Raw genomic sequence first — 19,878 nt, 5'->3', positions numbered from 1 at the left:
TGCGATGTCTGAGGAACAGACAGGGTGTTCCTGTTAACTGCAGGGCAAACAAACTCTATATAGCATTGTTGTAGCCCTGGGCATTATATCAAAAAGTTTCCCTTTGCTTATATGACTAAGCTTTTGCTGTAAGGTAGAAAAGACATATAATAAAGCATATTGAGGCTGATCCTGCTGAGGACAGTCTTCCCCATCCCATACCCGTGTCTTTGTCTTCATTCCCACCACTCGACCTCAGGGACTCTGCTCTCCAGGCTGGTTCCTGAGCGATCCGTGGGAAGTCCGATTTCTCATTCCTTCTGGGAACCCACCTCTCCGGTCGCCTATGACAAAGAAACGGTTTTGGCAAATCGGGCCAGGTGAGGGGGCTGGGAAGAAAGCATCGTTCCTCCGGATACGGCGACAGGGTGGCGGCCCTAGTGTCATTCGGGGGCCGTGTCCTCCGCACGGCAGGCCGGAGGGCTCAGCGACCCGTTCCCCGCTGCAGTCCCAAAGGCGGGTGGCCCGGTCCAGCCCCAGCGGCGCCCAGGAGGCCGCGCGCGACTGTGCACCATCGAGGCGGTGGCGGCTAGAGAGGCCGGTGGGCCGGGGAGCAGCGCAGCGCGGCCGCAGGGAACGTGGCGCGCACCGCCGGCCTTGTATCCATTTTAGGAGGAAACCTGGGTCGCTACCGGGGCGCAGCCTCAATTTCAATAACTTTATTGGAGGCCTTATCCTTAGAACAACCGGCGCGCCGGCGGCCAGGAAGGAGGGAGCGCAGCGCGGGAGGTGATCGGGGTGCGGGCGTGAGCGCGGGGACGCAGGGGAGTTCCCGAAAGCGGGTTTCCTGAGCTGCGGACGGCGAGGGGTGCGGGGGCTCCCGGGCGTTCCTGGAGGCCCGGGAGGGAAGGGACGCCAGAGACGGCTTCCCTGCGGCGGGGATTCCCTTAACGGGGTCCCCAGGCGAAGGGGCGGGGCCGGAGGTGCCCTGACGCGGCCACCCGGGCGTTCCTCGCCCGGTGGTGTTCCCCACGGCAGGTGGCCCCCGACTCGAACTACAGCCATGGGAAACACCGCCAGCGACCGGGCGGCCGGGGAGCGGCACGGCGCCAGGGCTGCGCGCGCGGAGGGCGCCGGCGGCCACGGCCTGGGCAAGGAGCACAAGATCATGGTGGGCAGCACTGAGGACCCCGGCGTCTTCAGCCTGCCGGACTCCAAGGTGAGCGTCCCACGCCCCCGGGGCTGGCGGTTCTGCCGCGGCCTGGGTGTCAGGTCTCCGCCTCCCGCTCTCACTTCTTATCACACCGACCTAGGTTACGGTTTCTTCGGGTAACGGGATTTCTCGGGAACCGAGATGCTGGATGGCGATTCCTCTTGCAGAACTGCCTCCAAAGAGAATTGAGAGTTCCTGTTTTCCGCCCAGTTGGTTGGCCACATTCTCAGGATGAGGACAAGGGGACCCCCACCCGCCCAGAATCTTTGGTTCTAGCAGGCAGGGCGTCCTCTCCTAGAGTGTGGATGGGTATGTAAGTTGTAAGCGCTGGTGGGAAATGTCACGGTTTCTCACTCGTGCCCCGAGGTGGGCAAAGGGATGTTTTTCCTGACAACTGGTATCATTTTCGCCCCTCTTGGAGCGCAGCGCTTCTGATCCTTTTCCCTGTGGCTTGGCTGCGAGCAGCATCCACTTGCTTATCTGAATACTTTCCCCTAGCCGTGGGGCTCGATAAAGGACGTCGCTGGTGTTTCTGTCCCAGACTCTGTGGCTGTGGTGGCCGAGGTTATGCTCTTTCACGGCCGGCAGAGCAAAGCATTCCAGGGTTTCTCCGTTTCCCGGTAGTCCTGCATGAGGTTCTCTTGGCTAAAAACGACCACCCGCAGTCGCTCCGAAGACCTTGCTCTCGGTTCCAGAGACTTTCGGGAAAGCAGCCACTTGTGTTCACTCCACCAAAGTGACAGATGGAGTCGAAGGCCATGTGATTACCACCCAAATGTCCCTAATCACGTTTAGAGCTGTCAGCGTCACGCGCATTAAGGCCCACGGGGAGGAAGTAGAAAAACGGAGGGCTTGAGGAGGTTTGAGGGTGTGTGATGTTTCTTCTCTCTTCAACGAAGTTCACAGGGAATGATTTGCCACGTAGGCAGCACATGGGATTTGGTTATTTTCTTGGATCCCAGCTGAGAACATAATCAGAGAAAGGAGGAGTGAGGGTGATTAAAAGGACCATTTCTTGGGGTTTCCTCTCTGTTCCTTTCTTCTCCCACTTCAGGACTTTTTCCTCATCATTTGAGCTGTCCCTCCAGCCATCTGAATTTACTTGGAGGCTTTCTCAAGGTGATCTTCCTCACTGTATTTTTACCATTGTGCTTCATTGATGACTCAGGATTTAAGAACAGGGTATTTGTCAAACTGTGACCGGGGTCATTGGTGTCCTGGATAAAAGCCAGGTTGCTTTGTCTGAAATGGAGCCTATTTTAGATCATTCTTTCCCTTACCGCAGTCTTGCCATTTGTGAAATAAGAAAATTGGTTCAGATCACTCCTAAGGTCTCTTCCAAATCTAAGATTTTATAGTTCTCAAACTATTGTCTCTACTTCTTCCCTCAATGTTTTACTTAAATATTTCCAAATGGAATTCTAATTGTTTTATCTCTTTTCCTGATGACTTTGCTGACTATTTAACTTGGTGTAAACAGTCTTTCTGCTAGTCAGCTGCACTCATGTTTACCACAGAAATGTCATGTCATAAGTGAAAGGGCTTTCTTCCAAAGCTAGGCATATTAATAGTTTGTAGCTTTCGTACTCTAAATCGAAAACCCTAAATTGCAACAGTAACTGATAGAAACAGTGGTAGTGGGGCCTACATTGCTTTGAATGCCAACCTTTTTCAGTTCTCAATTCTGTTTGCACATTATAATCACTTAAGATTTGTTTAAAAACTTCATGCATTTTCCATGTTTCAAAGTGTAGAAAGAACAGTGTAATGAACTGTTAAATACCTGTCACCCAGTTTAAAGAATGATCAGATCAGCCCTGGCTGGTTTGGCTCAGCGGTTGGAGTGTTGGCCCTCAGACCAAGAGTCGCAAGTTCAATTCCAGTCAAGGTCACGTACCTCAGTTGCGGTTCAGTCCCTGGCCCTAGTTGGAATCATGCGAGAGGCCGCCAATTGATGTGTCTCTCTCACATCAATGTCCCCCCACCCCTTCTGCAGATAAATGGAAAAATACCCTCGAGTGAGGATTAAAAAAAAAAAAAAAGAATGATAAAATCATGACTGCATTTATATCATTTATACCAATTCACTCTCCCCACCAATTATTTTGAAGCAAATTCCAGACATGCTATATATTATTTTATCTAAATATTTTAGGACATATCTCTAAAGATGAGGTTTTTTTCCTTTGTTTAACATGTCATAGCATTATTATATGTGAAACTTAAAGAGATTCCCAGGCCCTATATCTGAATCAGAATCTGAGGATTATTTGTAGGCATATGTAGAACTTTTGTAATTCTGATGCAGCCTGTCAGACAAGAGTGCATTGCTTTAAGAATATGGAGATTAGGTTTTCTCTTAAGCCACATATATAATGTGAAAGTCCCTTCAATTCTGTTTCTCTGTTTTCTTCAGATTATGCTGTTACTGGTGTCTCAGTGCAGTTTTGAGGAATATCGAGAGGTAGTATGGAAGGTAGACTAGCCCAGCCATTTTGAAATAAAGTCCAAATGAATAAGTTAGTCCTTTAAAAAAAAAAAAAAAAACCCACATTATTTGATAATCTTTTTTAAAATATGTTTTTATTGGTTCTAGAGAGAGCAGAAGGGAGAGGGAGAGAGAAACATCGATTGATTACCTCTTGCACAAACCCCGACTCAGGATCGAACCAAGTCATGTGCCCTGACCAGGAATCGAACAGGCAACCTTTAGGTGCATGGGACAATGCCCAACCAATTGAACTACCCTGCAAGGGCTATTTGATAATCTTTTGACTTGATATTGTACAGTCTTATTTACCTATTTACCAACATCATTTAAGCCAATGTAAATTGGGGCTCAGCATACTTTCTGTAAAGGGCCAGATAGTAAATATTTTAGACTTTGAAGACCATATCATCTCTCACAACTACCCATTTCTGCTACTGTAGTGTGAAAATAGCTGTAGATACTAAGTATATGAATAAGTGTGCTATTTTCCAGTAAAACTTTATTTTTAAAAGCATCTGGCTCACTGGCAATAGTTTGCCAACTCTTCTTCTAAAGGATGGTATGTAGAGAGACTATTCCAAGACATGACCTCTGCCTGACTGTCTACCTACATCCAGGTAGATCCCAGCCAGAACAGAGATTACTTCCCCTCAGAGACTGATCAATCCCTCCCCTATGCCCCAGATGTGCTGGTTCCTGGAACTGGCCCTTGCCCTGCCCATCTCCTGGCAGGCACTAAGGCTATTCCCCTTATCTGGGGCAGCTCTTGTCCCAGTACCCCTATCCATTCTGCTCTGTTCTATATAGTTCTTTAGTACCTGCTACAGGGCTTGGAGTATATCCACATTATCTTGCTGAAGCCCAAGATGAGTCTCATGTAAGTTCCCTTAATAAACTCTTGATGTAATGATGTTGTCAGACTCTTTCTTCAGTCTCAGGAAAATTTCCCAACATGGTAGTAAAAAGAAACTAAGTAAGAGGTCAATGTTTTTCAGAATCCTACAGACCTCATTTGATATTGGAACTGCTTTTGTTGAAGGAAGCTGTGTTTTTGGCCTGTTGTTCCTTGAGCCTCCAGAATTTTCATTCCTCCTCCTAAAATAATTAGTATAAACCTGACATAGGTGAGCAAATAACCACTTCTCAAAATTTAAGAAACCAGTGATCTGGTTTTTATATTTTTAATACCCTTAGTAACCTATTAGCTAAAATGGAGTTTATGAATTATTTATGAATTTCAGTATCTCTATCTTCTATTACAACTTATAATTGAAAGCTCTTCATACTTGCATGTGAAAAATACATGGCTAGCTTAATTATTTTTTATAGAATCATACTTTGTTTTCACACTTTTTCATCTTAAGGGGCACTCAGAAGCATATCATAGTTGCCTGGGTGAGTTAATGTGATAAGAGGAAATGGACTTGGAGGTTAGGATGTGATCTGGGCAGCCCTTAAGCATAAACCATTTGACCATTTGGGTCCTAGCTGAGTTATTTTCCGATAGTGTGTTCAAAACCTGATTTAGTTGCTAATTTCAGGGTTTATTGATCCTTAGCAGATACCTAGCTCTAGGAAGGAGATTGACCTTTACGAATTCCTGGGTCACAATTTAGGGATGACCTAATCCTTCTTACAGCTCCCTGGGGACAAAGAGTTTGTATCATGGCAGCAGGATTTGGAGGACTCCGTAAAGCCCACACAGCAGGCCCGACCCACTGTTATCCGCTGGTCTGAAGGAGGCAAGGAGGTCTTCATCTCTGGGTCCTTCAACAATTGGAGCACCAAGATTCCACTGATTAAGAGGTGAAGACAAGTGTCTTGATTGAGTCTGTAGAATCCAGGAGTAGAGACCTGGCTGGACTATTCCTCTCCACGTGCTAGGGTCTCTTGAACATTTTGTGTGACCAGCGACTACTATATATCTGTGACTTTTTTTAACCTCATAGTGAGTCAGAGGTGTTTTACCACTTGAGTGTTTTACTACGCAGAGGGATTTATAGCTTTGTGGATACATTCTGTAGGACTGTGTTAATTAAGTCCTTTCTTTGGTTGTAAGAAGTGTTCTATAACTAGCTGAGTCCAGTTCCTCTGACTTCTGCACCAAAACAAATCACATTGTGAAATTCTAGGTAGTAATGTTATTTGTTGCGTGCAGAGCAATAATGAATTAACTGGTTATCAGAAAGGCTTATCTATTAGTATGTAATTTTCAGAAGATGCTCACCAAAATATGGCAAGGGTACCTTGAGCCACTTCTGTATCCTGCATCTACCTGCTATCTTATTTGCATTTATGAGGGATCTGTTCTGCTAAAGCAAAATAATTGTACTAAGATGAACCATTTGGGAGATTAACATTTTTATTATTATTTTCCAAACATTAGTTAAGAACTAAAGTTATTGAGAGGGGCTGGCAAATACATGCCAAACATGATATAGGAAAGCAAACTGAGTTTATAAATTATTTGTTACTTCAGTGGCTATGTTCACTTAGCAATGTGGGAAATAATTGGTATGATATTTTGATTGCCTCATGGTTTTGACATTTACATTCCATCTTCTGATGGGAACTTGGCCTGTTTAACTTTTTGTTTTCTTCTGTAGCCATAATGACTTTGTGGCCATCCTGGACCTCCCTGAGGGAGAACACCAGTACAAGTTCTTTGTGGATGGACAGTGGGTTCATGATCCGTCAGAGGTAAGGTCTTGATCTCCTAGGGCAGCCACTGACTTAACAGTCTTCTAGCTATATTCCCCTTGGTGTCAAACTTCATTGCTATTAGGACTGATGGGCAGCAACTCTCTTGCTCTGGAGGGTTTTTCTGTTGATAAAAGATGGAGGTGGTGGGTATGATCATTTTTAAAAAGAGGATCGTTTGAGTGGATGAGATGGATTTGAAACAGGAACTCATACATTTTTTTCCATTCACTGTTTCAGCCTGTGGTTACCAGCCAGCTTGGCACGATTAACAATTTGATCCATGTCAAAAAGTCTGATTTTGAGGTGTTTGATGCTTTAAAACTAGATTCAATGGAAAGCTCGGAGATGTCCTGTCGAGGTAATTTTTGTAGTATTTGCTCTTTCTTGATGTATTTTTCTTACAATGTATGTTCCTTCCCAAGAGTTGGTTTCATTTGCTTTTTTCATTTTCTCTTTGGGAATCTTCTGAATTAAATACAGGGTGAGGCAAAAATGGGTTTATAGCTTTGAGTACATGAAACAGAGTTTATTCTTGTATTATTTATTAATTATTTTCCATACAAACCATTGTAAACATACTTTTTGCCCCACCCTGTATAATTCTGTAAGCATTTAGGTCTCCTTCTCTGAAACTAAAACAAATCTCAGTTTAGAGTATTTGATTTTAAACTTTATCCAGGATCTAAGGTAAGACTTTTGTTTTACATTGTAACCCAATACACACACGCACACACACACACACAACTGTAACACAAGTCTTAGAGAACAGTGTTTGCCTTTATTACATGTGATGCACTCTATTTTTTGTTTTATCCTTTCTTTTTTAAGCCACTAATGGGCTATGGCCTATAGTTTAGAAAGCTATTTTTAATAATATTTTAAGTTTTCCATTGACATTTGGTGACATCATCCCCCAGAGGCTAGATGTTGTCTGGTTTGCCTACAGTCTACAGTGGTATAGGATCCTACAGGTATGGCAGTCTTTGGGGAAAGAGGGGTTACAGAACCCCACAGTTCTTTTGTGTGTATTCTAACTGAAGTTTTTAATTAAAAAAAAAAATTCCATGAGCGAATAAAAGGCCTGTATCCTTTAGTTTCTCCCAATATTACTTTTTCCAAGGCCTTCATCTCCATGTACATTTGCTGCAGCACCAGAAAGAGTGCTTTGCTAACCACACTCACAGTTACCGTTTTCTTACTTTACAGTAAAGGCTGTGACTGTCTACAGAACTGTGTGCACAGTGTTCCTAGTGCTCACACTTCTCCCTTGTGGGTTCAAAGCCTGTCTCTGCCACTTAGCTTTGCTACGGTGGACAAGTCCTTCAACCTTTTTGGTTCTCAGTTCAGTAAAATTGGAGGCTTAGACTGTCAATGATTCTCAGCCGAGAAGACACAGTACCTTAAATGGGGCATGTTAGAATCTCAGGACACGAAGAGTTGCTTACTAAAAGAAGCAATTCCTAAAAGAATAATCAATAGTATAACTGTCTGTTTAGGAAAATTGTAAAAATACTGTTTTCAATCTATAAGCTCAGAAAGTAAAGCTGGACATTCTTCTTGGCTGGTGGGGCAGTGAATAAAAGAGGTTTAAAAATACTGAACTAAATCATGAGGCCACATGTGATGAAATTTGTATATTACATGATTCTGACAAAGCAGCCAATAAATAATAGATATATAATCATAATTATGTAGAGAGAGGACTACCATACTTTTGCTATGTCTTTCTTCCCTCTTTTACCCAATTTCCTGATCCACTGAGGTAAGGTTTAGAATGCATTTTATTAGGAATTAGCAGACAGTGGGTTTTAATCTGCACTCAATGACCATCTTGGTAATATGACTTTGGGCAAATCACTTAACCAATTTGTTTTTTAAAATTTTGGATGAAAAGGAAATAAAAACTTTCTAAATACTTCCTAGGGGTGTTTTGTGAATCACATGACAAAGTAACAGTATTTTGAGTAATTTCAAGTTTTATATATTTTTAAGATGTTATTTAATATAGCAGTATTACTGCTACTCTTCTCTTGTACCTCATATATTCAACTGAAATCTGAGTTCTTTTTTTTTTTTTTTTATCCTCACCCGAGGACATTTTTTCCATTTTTTGTTCAGATAGAGTGGGAGAGAGAGAGAGAGAGAGAGAGAGAGAAACATCGACGTGAAGGGACACATCGAGTGGCTGCCACCCGCACGACCAACCAGGGCCAGGAACAAACTGCAACCGAGGAACATGCCCTTAGCGGGAACCGAACCCGGGTCTCTCTGTACCGCCGGCCAACGCTCCAACCGCTGAGCCAAACCGGCCAGGGCGAAATCTGAGTTCTTATACTGAAGTGATTACTAAAATCTTTTTTACTAGAGACTATTAAAAACTATTAAAATTTGTTAAGCAAAAAGTTATAGTTCTCTTCATTTTTGTATATTTACTTCTATTGTCTGCATACATTTTTCCGTTTTTTTGTCTGTTTTTTATCCTCACCCGAGAACATTTTTTCCATTTTTTGTTCAGATAGAGTGGGAGGGAGAGAGAGGAAGAGAGAGAGAGAGGGAAACATCGATGTGAAAGGGACACATCGAGTGGCTGCCACCCGCATGACCATACAGGCCGCCCTGAGCCAGACCGGCCAGGGCTCATTTTTTCGTTTTGTGTCTGGCTTCTTTCACTTAATATGGTCATCCATGTTATAATATGCATCAGTATTTTATTCTTTTTTATAGCTGAATAAAATTCTATATGGATATACTATATTATTAATCCATCATTAGCTGATTGCTACTGGTTTTGTTTATTATAAATGATGCTGTTTTGAACATTTGTGTTCAACATTTTGTGTGGACATATGTTTTCATTTCTCTTGGTTATATACCAACAAATGTAATTTCTGGGTCATATTGTTAACGTTATGTTTAACTTTTGAAGGAACTGCCAAACTATTCTTCAAAGCAGCTGCACCATTTCACATACCCTCCAGCAGTGGGAATAGTACAGAGGTTCTAGTTTCTCCGCATACTTGCCAACAATTATTGTTATTGCCAGTCCTTTTTATTATAGCCATCTAACTGAGTGGTATATTATGGTTTTTATTTGCATTTTCCTAATGACTACTATATTATTAGTAAGCTTGTACTCATTGTTGTAGACATGGTTGTATAAGTAATCTTAGAGTTATAAATCTTAGAGTTTATAATCTTGTTTGTTGCTTAGGTGGAAAAAAGAAATCTAATCTTGTCATATTGTTTAACAGTTTACAGGGCATTGTCACATCTGTTATCTTATTTGATTCCTTGAAAAATATTGTGAAATAGAGCAGAGATTCTTTTTATTTTATGAATGAGGAAACTGACCATAGTGGCCCGATTTGTCCACGTCACACAACTGATAAATGGAGTACTCCTTCCCAAAATCTACATCTTTTACCCCTCACGCCTCTGTCCTCCGTATCATGTTGCCATGTTGAGGAACTTCCTGATATATGTTCAGGATAACTTAGATGTTTTTGTCTGCCTTACAGCTGTAGCCCAACACGTCACAAGTTCATGATCCATGGCTTCTATGTATTTATTATTAGCTGCCATGTTAATGACATTTTTTTCATGTATTTTTACTAGTTCTCTAACTTTCACTTGTATTTGTATAAATGTCTTCCAGACCTTTCCAGCTCACCCCCAGGGCCTTATGGTCAAGAAATGTATGTGTTTCGATCTGAGGAGAGATTCAAATCCCCACCCATCTTGCCTCCTCACCTTCTCCAAGTTATTCTTAACAAAGACACTAATATTTCTGTGAGTATCCTGAGAGCATTGCTGGGGCATCTTGGGGTCACTCAGACCATTTGAGCTAAAGTTTAGTAATCCTAGAGGTTGGGATCATTACAAAGGTGTGTTGAGAGTATAAATAATATACATACACACACACATATGTGTGTATATATATATATATATATATATATATATGTAGAGAGAAAGAAAGAAGAAATCTAATCTTTTCATATTGTTATAGATATAGATATAGGTATCATGTATATATGTATATGTATGTATGTGTGTATATATATATATATATATATATATAAATTATTATTACCGATTCTTTTTTAAAAACTAGGGCTGAGTTGTGATTTTTCCAGGTACTGATATCAAAATTTATAGTTGTCTTCTGCTCCAAATAATTCAGGCCCAGAAATATGGATTACTAGAACCAGTTTTAGGGACTTATATTCCAACATAAGATAAAGAGTATTTATCATTTGAGGATATAGAAAAGAAGTATAAGGGTTATGGGTTTTTTCCCCGTATAATTTACGTCTCTAGTCAATTCACTTGATTCCCTTTTAGATTGCTGTTACCTCTTAACCCGAATCTTCTATATGTGTTGTGGGCAAGATTTTTGTCTTAGCTCTATTTAGGAAGAGGAATAGATGCTGAAGCATAGGGTTTCTGCACTGGACTCAGAATTTTCCTGAAATGAGAATGCATTATTAATATATACAAGGGTGAGTGCAGTATTTAAAAGAAACAATACATACCAGTTTTGAGTTTCTCAACAATCCCAAAGGGCTTGGAAGAAGAGTAAACTGCTTGGTTTTAAGACTGTGCATTTTACCGCATTCAGTGACTTTTTTTTCTTCTCTCTTAGTGTGACCCAGCCTTGCTCCCCGAGCCCAATCATGTTATGCTGAACCATCTCTATGCGTTGTCCATTAAGGTAAATGGTGAGGCTAGCTCTTCACAGATCTCCCCAAAATTGGAGGGAAGGGTAACGTGTTCTCCAGTGGTTACTTGCTCTGCACTTCACTGAAGCTGAGACTGGCAGTAATGGTCAAAGTACAGAGAACTTTTTTAAACTAATGAGTGGGTTTTCTTATTTAAAAAAACAAAAACAAAAACTTAGTCTCAAAAAGCTTCTGCATAGCAAAAGAAACTGCCAACAGAACTAAAAGACAAACAACCGAATGGGAGAAGGTATTTGCAAACAACAGCTCGGGGCATGCAGGAGGCGGCCAATCAATGTTCTCACTCATCGATATTTCTATCTCTCCCCCTCTCCCTTCCTCTCTCTCAAATCAGTAAAGAAAAAAAAATTTTTTTAAGGGGGCGGTTAATATCCAAAATATATAAAGAACTCTTGCAACGCAACACCAAACAAATAAATAGTCCAATTAAAAAATGGGCAGGAGAGCTGAATAGACACTTCCAAGAAGACAGTGGCCAACAGATATATGAAAAGATGTTCAACTTCACTAACTATTAGGTAAATGCAAATCAAAACTACAATGAGACACCACCTCACACATGTTGGAATGGCTATTACCAGTAAGACAAGTAATAAGTATTGGAGAGGTTGTAGAGAAAAAGGAACCCTCATTCACTGCTAGTAGGAATGTAAACTGGTACAGCCTCTATGGAAAACAGTATGGAGGCTCTTCAGAAAATTAAGAATAGAATTACTATATGACCCAGTAATCCCTCTTCTGGGTATCTACCTGAAAAATTTGAAGATATTTATTTGCAAAGATATATGCACCCCTATGTTCATTGCAGTATTATACATGGTGGCCAAGACATAGAAACCACTGCAGTGACCTCTGATAGATGATTGGATAAAGAAGATGTGCTACATATTATACGATGGAATACTACTTAGCCATAAGAAAAGATGAAATATTGCCATTAGTGATAACATGGATGGACCTTAAGAATACTAGGCTAAGCAAAATAAGTCAGTCAGAAAAAACTAAGAACCATATGATTCTTATATGTGGGATATAAAATTGAAACTCAGACACAGACAACTGTATGGTGGGTACCAGAGGGAAGGGAGTAGGGTGTAATAAAGGGGCGAGGGGGCTAAATATATGGTGATGGAGGATGATTTGACTGTGGGTGGTGGGCACACAATGCAGTATACAGATTATGTATCATAGAAATGTACACTTGAAACCTATATCCTATTACCCAATGTCACTCTGATAAATTTAATTTAAAAAGCCTTAGTCTCTATATCTATGTTCTGGCTACCTGAATTTTCCTGTGATTGGACTTTTTTATTCCCTGGTTTCTTTTTGGGTAGCTATAACCTTTGTACTGCCTACATAATTAAGTTTGAGTTCATAGCACTAGAATTTTATTTGCAGAAAAAGCAAGTTTAGCTTCTAGTTCAAAGAATGCTTAAATGTGATATTAAGACTCCCACTTTTTAAAAGATAAACACAGCTGCTTTTGGAGGCCTCAGTCATACACACCCAAGTGATTGCATCTCTCCTATATTCTAGGTTGGGAGAAATATGACTAGATTTGCCATGTCCCCTCCAACTCTTAGAGTCCTCTTGGTTTCTCTGCTGCTTTAGAGTCTAGGTTGAAAATACCCGTCAAGTCTAGTCATGTCTTTGTGGTTTGGCTATTGGAATAAAGTTTTATATTGCTGTACAGTTACCAGACTAGGCTGATCACCAGAATCACCTGGGAAGTTTATAAAAATACAGCTTCAGAGGCTACATCCCCAGGCATTCTGAATAAGTGCATCTAGGATGGGTCCCAGTCATCTTTTTAAGCTGCTTGTATTTCTTAGATCTGTATCAGATAAGGGAGATCACTGATATAGCTTCTTTAACAGATGACTTCTTTAACAAGTACTTTAAATATATATTATTGAATTTATTTTTTACAATAACCTTGTGTAGTAAGCATTATTTTTAACCCCTGTTTTATAGATAAAGAAACTAAGGCTCAGAGAAGGTCAAATTGCCAGTAAGTACCAGAGAGAGGACTGAAGTCCAGTCCTCCTATCCTCATTCTATGTTCATTCCTAGAGATTACTGTGCCAGGTCTTTCCTAGTAGATCTTTCTGTCACCTGCTCCTTATTTCTATCAAACCCTTCTTGGAGTTGAACTTATACTTGCCTTGCTTCTGTCATATTTAGGCCATGATCAGCCTTCTCTGCTCACAGGGTGTTAATCTGGGAAGCATGCATTATGGATCAACAGTATAGGGGAAAATAGGAAGATGTGCTGCTTTCTCAATTGGATCTGCTTGGGTTCTTTGGGATCTGACTGAACTTTTGCCTCTTATAGCTGCTCCTTGGCTATCAATGGATGTCCACAGGCCTGCCGTCGTCTCTTATGGTACACACATGGCCTGTAACACAGCCTGGGAAATTGTACCTTTTACTTTTCACACTGATCTTGAGTGTTGTGATTCACCTTGGCCTTGACCCAGATTGTTTAGGCTGTCTGGAATTAATCCATTGGATTGAGTGTCTTTCCTAGGAGGATTTTGGGGTCTACTTTATTCAAGGATAGAAGGGAATTCCCGAGTCCCTTCTTGATCAGAGAAGACTTTAAGTTCATCCCTGGTGTTAAATGGAAATTAGACCTACTTCAGGGCTTGGAAATGGTTTTTTAAAAGAATCACTGCCCTTCTCATTGCATTTAAGACTTCCTTCTGTAAATGGATGCCAGGATGTTTCTTTTTTTTCTTTGCTAGTGTTAAACCCAATATTCAAATTTAAAATGGGGAAGGGAGTGAAGTAGGAGAACTAGTGTTTCTTCAACACCTACTATGTGTCAGGTACTATTCCAGATGTTCCAGTGTAATCGTCAGAGCCACCTTAATGGTAGGTATTATCCTTTTAATGATGAGAAAAAGATATACAGACATGAAGTAGATTATTCAAGGCCACAAACAGAGTAACAGTAGGATTCAGGATCAGAATTTAAGTTGATTTGACTCCAAAACCAAACTCTTATAATATCAAACTATGTCTCTTAAAAGTGAGCAGCTGGGAAGGACTGGTAGCTGGGAAGAATTGCCTGTCACCTAAACGAATGAATTAGCTTTGTCTGTTTCTTTTCCTTGCAGGACAGTGTGATGGTCCTTAGTGCAACCCATCGCTACAAGAAGAAGTATGTCACTACTTTGCTGTATAAGCCCATCTGAAGGGATCCCTTTTTGCCTCCCAGGCTTCAGAAGCATTTCCCTTGCTTTTCTGGACTGGACCAGTCTTACCTGAGACTGGAAGGCTGATTTGCTTTGAGGCTGATGTTGTGTTTCAGAGCCTCTGAGTAGGATGCTCTTCTTTTGCATTTGATTGAAGACGAGAGCTTTCTGAATTCATGGAATTTATTTTAAGAAAGAAAATTATATGTACATGTGAAAGGAAAGTTAATGGAAGCCTCCTAGCTAGACGTATTCTCTCTGCCTGTGGGGACTTACCAAGAACTGTTTGGGGATGCTGCAGGAAGAACCTTCATTACAGGAAGCTTTTCTCCTAAAACGAATGAAGAGCAAACTCAGGATCCTTGATGGGTGGAGAGTCTATCACTGCTACCTTGGCTTTCCAAGGGATGGACTTGTGCCAGACTCCGGCCCTACATACAGCTGCCTCCTTGCAGGGCAGCTTTTCTTGCATGGGTTTTCTGTATTCCCAGAGTATGTGGCACAGTCTGTTACTGTTTGTGTTTGTTTGTTTGTTTTGAGTGTGTTTTTTATCCTCACCTGAGGATACAATCTGTGTTTCTTATATAGTACCAGATGCCCCACAAGAACCCTTTTTTCCTCTCATGTCACGTTCTTGCTTTGATAACCTCTTTCAGATCCTATACCTGACCCTCCCCTAACAAAAAATCATTGGGTAAATGACCCCTTTCAAAGGCTGTGTGATATCTGACCCACCTCGGAGACTAGGGCTGCTAGAAAGTCTTCTTTAGCCCAGCCCAGGCACAGGCCACTTTGTTACCACTTGTCTAAGGAAAATAATGGCTCAGCATGATAAGAAAGGCCGGAATGCAGAAGGCCTACTCTCTTGTTTTAATTTCACGCCGCAGCTTAGGCTGTATTGGCACATTCCTATAGGTTTTCCTACCTGGCCAGGCCCTGTCCATGTTCTCCTTCTCAGAGCAGATGGCATGAAAGGTGGGAGTGAACCAAGGAAAACTTTCATTTCTTTCATCCTTGGAAGATTTTTATGTGCCTATATTTTCCTTTAATTTAAAATGCCTTCTCATTGGTCGTACAAGACTTGATAGGAGAATTCAGACTCTTGATAAATGGTTCCCAAGATTTTCTTCCCTAGTCTAGCCCTCTACAATCTTACATTGAAGTAGGTGACCCTGTGCACATCATTACACTAAATGCTGTTCCAGACACAGATTTATTCAGGCTCATTTGATGCACCTAAAAGGTTCCCTCAACTCAAGATTCATTAGGCCAAGAAGCAAGAAAGTACCCTTGGTGTTTTCAACCATCATTTTGTTCTTCTGCCTCTTTTTAAAAAACATTTGAGGGTGAAGTGGGGTCAATGATTTCCATTTGTGGAATGGAAAGTAGCTATTCAATCCACTCTTGGGTTTCAATGATAAAACATATTTTCCAGGTATCTTCCATTACAGATAAATGCATGTCACACATTCAACACCTAAGGAGTCCACACTTGATGCTTGAGAGACTCCTTGACTCCTAAGATCAGCCCAGCCACACTGAAAGGGCATCCACAGGTCAGTTTTTTTTAACCTCTGCTTTCCCATACAAAGCTGAGGACAGAGTTATTTTCAGGCATGTAGGCCTCTTACTAGGTGTGAGGCAGTAGGGTATGGTGTTTTGCTGGGAATGCAAATTGCTGAGTGCTGTGGTGGCCAGCTGCTGAGAGTAAATATTGCTTTAGCCACTCAAGACCACCTGCAGCAAAAGGCGTTTGTGGAGAACTTTTATGTCCCAACCACTTTTTGAATGGTGTGCCATTTAAAATACCCAGGCCAAACCCTATTTTAACCAACGCTTAGGATCTATATCATCTTCAGTTAAACTAGAATTTTATTTTTTCTAATACCCATTAAATAAATGAGCTACTTAGGAAGGAGTCAAAATCTTGGTTGTTACAGAAAGGATTTTGTTGTGCTCATATTTCTTGTCAACAGTATTGAAATGTAATTGCCTATATGTTCATGTACTAACATTTTTACTCCACACAGGTGTATCGTAGAGGGGCCAGGAAAAGAGACCCCTTCAATTTCTCTCTGGCCACAGGCTTTGTTGAATTGGGTTTGGCTCCAGTGATAGTAGGTTTTGGTGCTGGTGACTTTGACAGCTTTCTAATCTGGACACTTGCTGAGAGTGTTCCCAAGTAGTGAGGTAATCTTCCAGCCAGATGTAAAATGGGAGCCTGCCAGCTGGTAGGGAAGGTGACAGGTGAGAGGAACTGGGTGATGACTCCTGTATTGTTCCTTCTCTGTACTGCTGATTTGTCCCACAGCCCTGAGAAACCTGATCACACTCTTGGCCTTTCCCTAAGAAACCGTTTTAGACAGTAGGGAGGGGGAGGAAGGTAGCCCCAAGTACACCCACCCATTCCTTTATATTGGTTAAAGGGATATTTTACTTTCTGCAGAAGAGAGTTTGGCAGATTTTGGAAATTAATTAAAGCAAGAAAAAATATTTTTAGCTTTTTTGGGAGAGGCTATAGTAGTTTCACAAGGGTCAGAAGAGTAAGAAAGTAGCTCTTGAGAAGGCTAACCTTTAAAGAACTGCATCATGCTTTTGGGGTTGTGGGAAGAAATGAGCTGAGGCATAATACTAGGAAAAGAAAGACTTGAGTAACTCAGAACTATCCTTTTTTAAAAAATTTAAATCAGACATAACATGCTAGTGTCCTTGGATCTCACTGTACAGAATTTACTGTATAAAAGACTCGTGTTCCTATTCTCTATCCTTTTTTCTATATTCTGCTTTAACTTCATTTGTCAGGTAGACTCTACCAGGGTATCAAGTCAAAACATTACCTAAAGTAAATGTTAGTCATCGTGCTGGTTTGGAGAACTTCTACGTCATGGTTGTTAGCTTGCTTTAAGCTTAGGGATTCAACCAGTACAGGCAACACTCCTGAAGGGCATACCTGGGCCTTAAGAGTTTGGCTTTTTAAAACAATGCTTACGTGGTAAAGCAAGCCTATAAAAGAAGAATCCAGGAGAAGTTTCTGAGAGGATCCTATAAACCCTGGCCACTCCCTTCCAGTTATTTCTAGTCTCTTGTAGACCTAATGGATCTGAGATAAACCTTTGAAAAGTGTTGGTACTCTATGTATGCTGCTAACATGAAGTTAAATTTGGAAAGAAGTGTTACCTCCAGACTGGGTTTATATTAATCTGGGGTATAAATGAAGGAGACATACTAATGATAGAATTCCCTGCTTTTAACTGGGGAAACAGGGCTTTTAAATTTTTGACCTCAACTAAAAATGATATGCAATAGTCTGTGTTTGTGTGTGTTTGAAATATATTCTGTTCTCAATGGTTTCTAAATCCTCATGTTCTAGTGATTTGGGGCATGGGCTTACTAGCAGATACATAGTTTGTTCCTACATTATTCTCACTCATCCTTAAAGCCAAGTTCTTGCTGTCTTCTACCAGGGACTTCTGATTTCAGTTACCATGGGGTGGAGGGTCTGGGAGGGGTAGAAGTTAAGGTCTTTTAAAACTCTGAATCTAGGCATTTGCCTCCTCTTTCATGCCAATCACAATTGGAGCTTGAAGGGCTGTGACTTCTGCAATGAACCCAAACTTTTGGAGTAAAAAAAATTGTTTATTTTTAAATTATAAGAAAAAAGAAAGGAATAAAAGAAAAAAAAAAACCTCAAATCTGCTACTTACAAAATCCAATTTTTAGTAATGGAGTCTCTCTAGGATTCATATTTGGGGTTTGTCTTGATTTGCTTTTCTCAATTGTGCTTGGAAGTGAATACATTTGTTAAACATTAAATTTTTTATTAGTTTCAACATTAATTGGAGAGGAATTAATTGTGTGCAGCACAGTGCTTTTGTAGTAAGATTGGTATGAGACAATGAACACTGGATTTTGTAGTCAGAGTAAATGGTCAAGGGATTCCTAACAACTGTTATGTATTGATCATCTTTTCTACTTCTGTCTACAGAACACTTATCTTACCCAGGTTGAGGTTTCACTGATGGTTTTAGTCCTTATTTCCACACTGGGACCCATATGTGAGACTTGTTTGAATACTTGTAAATTGGAGGATGTTGGTTGTTATTATACAGAAGCATTTTGAATTAGTGAAGCTCAGTCATAAAGGAGAAATGATACTATGATTTGAAGAAAAGTAAACATGTGAGACTCCTTTAAATGGTGCTTTTTGTAACCTTTTGTGCTGAGGTGCAGAACTGCTTTTCAGTGTTTCATAGAGGAGTGGCATACAAGAATGGATTTTAAAACTTTTCTCCAAATGTAATTTGTTACTGGATTCTGACGTGTGTGGAAATTATGTGACATAACACATACAGAAATGTGAGTTTTTTCCCCATAAAACTGTTGAATAAAAATATTATACAGCAAAATTTGAGTTCTTCATTGATTACTAATTATATTATCAAGATCTGTCTGCCACCCTGGATGATGTGGCTCTGTTGGGCATCATCCCATGCACTGAAAGGTTGCTGGTTCGATTCCTGGTCAGGGCACATGCCCGAGTTGTGGGCTTGATTCTCTATAGAGGGTGTGCAGGAGGCAGCTGATCGCTGTTTCTCTCTCACATCGATGTTTCTTTTTCCCTCTCCCTTCTCTAAATCCTCATGTTCTCTAAAAATCAATTTTAAAAAGTCTTAAAAAACGATCTATCTGCCTTGGTAATCTCAGGACCCAAAGAATGTAAATTGCCACAGAGGCACATTTAAATGAAGAAGTTACAGGGGTAGAACATAAGTGATGTCATCTGTACATCAGCTACTTTTTCTTTTCTTTTTGTTCCAGGGTATGCCCACATTAACTAGAGAAGTGCAGGACCAATGATTTGATTTTCAGCACTTTCTGTGAACTGCACACTTAGCCGTGCTGGGCTGGACATGCATATAACCTAGGCAGATTCCATAAAAATACTGATGCCTAGTCATCAGTAAATTAAAATCTCTGGCGTGGGGTTCATATTTAAGCTCTCCAGATGGTTCTGATATACACCCAGGGATAAGGACCACTATCATTCTCTCTCCGCCAGATATATACTTCATTAGATATGAAAATAGATGATATACTTCCTTCTGATAGCAAATCACTCTCCTACGATGGCTTTGTTCAGGGCCGTGAGTGTAACAGGACCATTTTTGTTTTCTATCCCTTTGTTTCACAGGGTTTTTACATAGCTGACCTCTGGACTTTTCCAAAAACAACACAGCCAGTCTCCTTTACATTTGCTGCTCTAAAGAATATGATGAGTTGAGAGAAGTGGAGATACGTAGTAGGACAGGTAATGAAAACCTGTGATGGAAACAGACCAAAACAATTAACCTCAAACCTTAACAGCAGGTCAAGAGATGCCTGCAGACTATAGGCTGAGAGTGGTGGATGTCACGTGGACTCGGCCTGTGGCAGAATGGTCTGAACATCGTGTGCCCTGGTCACTGAAACAACAAATGGCACCAGAATTCCAGCAAGGCCCAAACTTGCATTGCTGCATGTTTCTTAGAGCATTTCTGTCTGGCCCACTTG

At 41.0% G+C, this 19,878-nt stretch overlaps 1 protein-coding gene across 4 annotated transcripts; it reads left to right on the top strand.

Moving 5' to 3' along the window:
* Positions 1 to 634: 634 nt before the first annotated feature.
* Positions 635 to 19,614, top strand: PRKAB2 (protein kinase AMP-activated non-catalytic subunit beta 2). 4 transcript variants are annotated; one of them, XR_004960939.1, is made up of 9 exons: positions 635 to 768; positions 1,018 to 1,198; positions 5,323 to 5,489; positions 6,290 to 6,383; positions 6,624 to 6,744; positions 10,042 to 10,175; positions 11,029 to 11,097; positions 14,251 to 15,884; positions 19,520 to 19,614. XR_004960939.1 is itself a non-coding variant. In XM_036272701.1 (9 exons), the coding sequence occupies exons 2-9, from the start codon at positions 1,043 to 1,045 to the stop codon at positions 14,268 to 14,270; spliced, it is 798 nt and encodes a 265-aa protein (XP_036128594.1). In that variant the 5' UTR covers positions 635 to 768; positions 1,018 to 1,042; the 3' UTR covers positions 14,271 to 18,724. The 4 variants fall into 4 exon arrangements, 3 of the variants coding, with proteins under 3 accessions (XP_036128594.1, XP_036128592.1, XP_036128593.1); XM_036272701.1 differs by lacking the exon at positions 19,520 to 19,614 and adding an exon at positions 13,103 to 13,139 and having other exon boundaries at positions 14,251 to 18,724; XM_036272699.1 differs by lacking the exon at positions 19,520 to 19,614 and having other exon boundaries at positions 14,251 to 18,724.
* The last annotated feature ends 264 nt before the right edge of the window (positions 19,615 to 19,878 follow it).

Source organism: Molossus molossus, unplaced genomic scaffold (assembly GCF_014108415.1).
Source record: "Molossus molossus isolate mMolMol1 unplaced genomic scaffold, mMolMol1.p scaffold_m16_p_20, whole genome shotgun sequence".
Taxonomy (NCBI): domain Eukaryota; kingdom Metazoa; phylum Chordata; class Mammalia; order Chiroptera; family Molossidae; genus Molossus; species Molossus molossus.
Note: the sequence above shows the minus strand (reverse complement) of the source record. Positions and strands in the feature narration are given on the sequence as shown.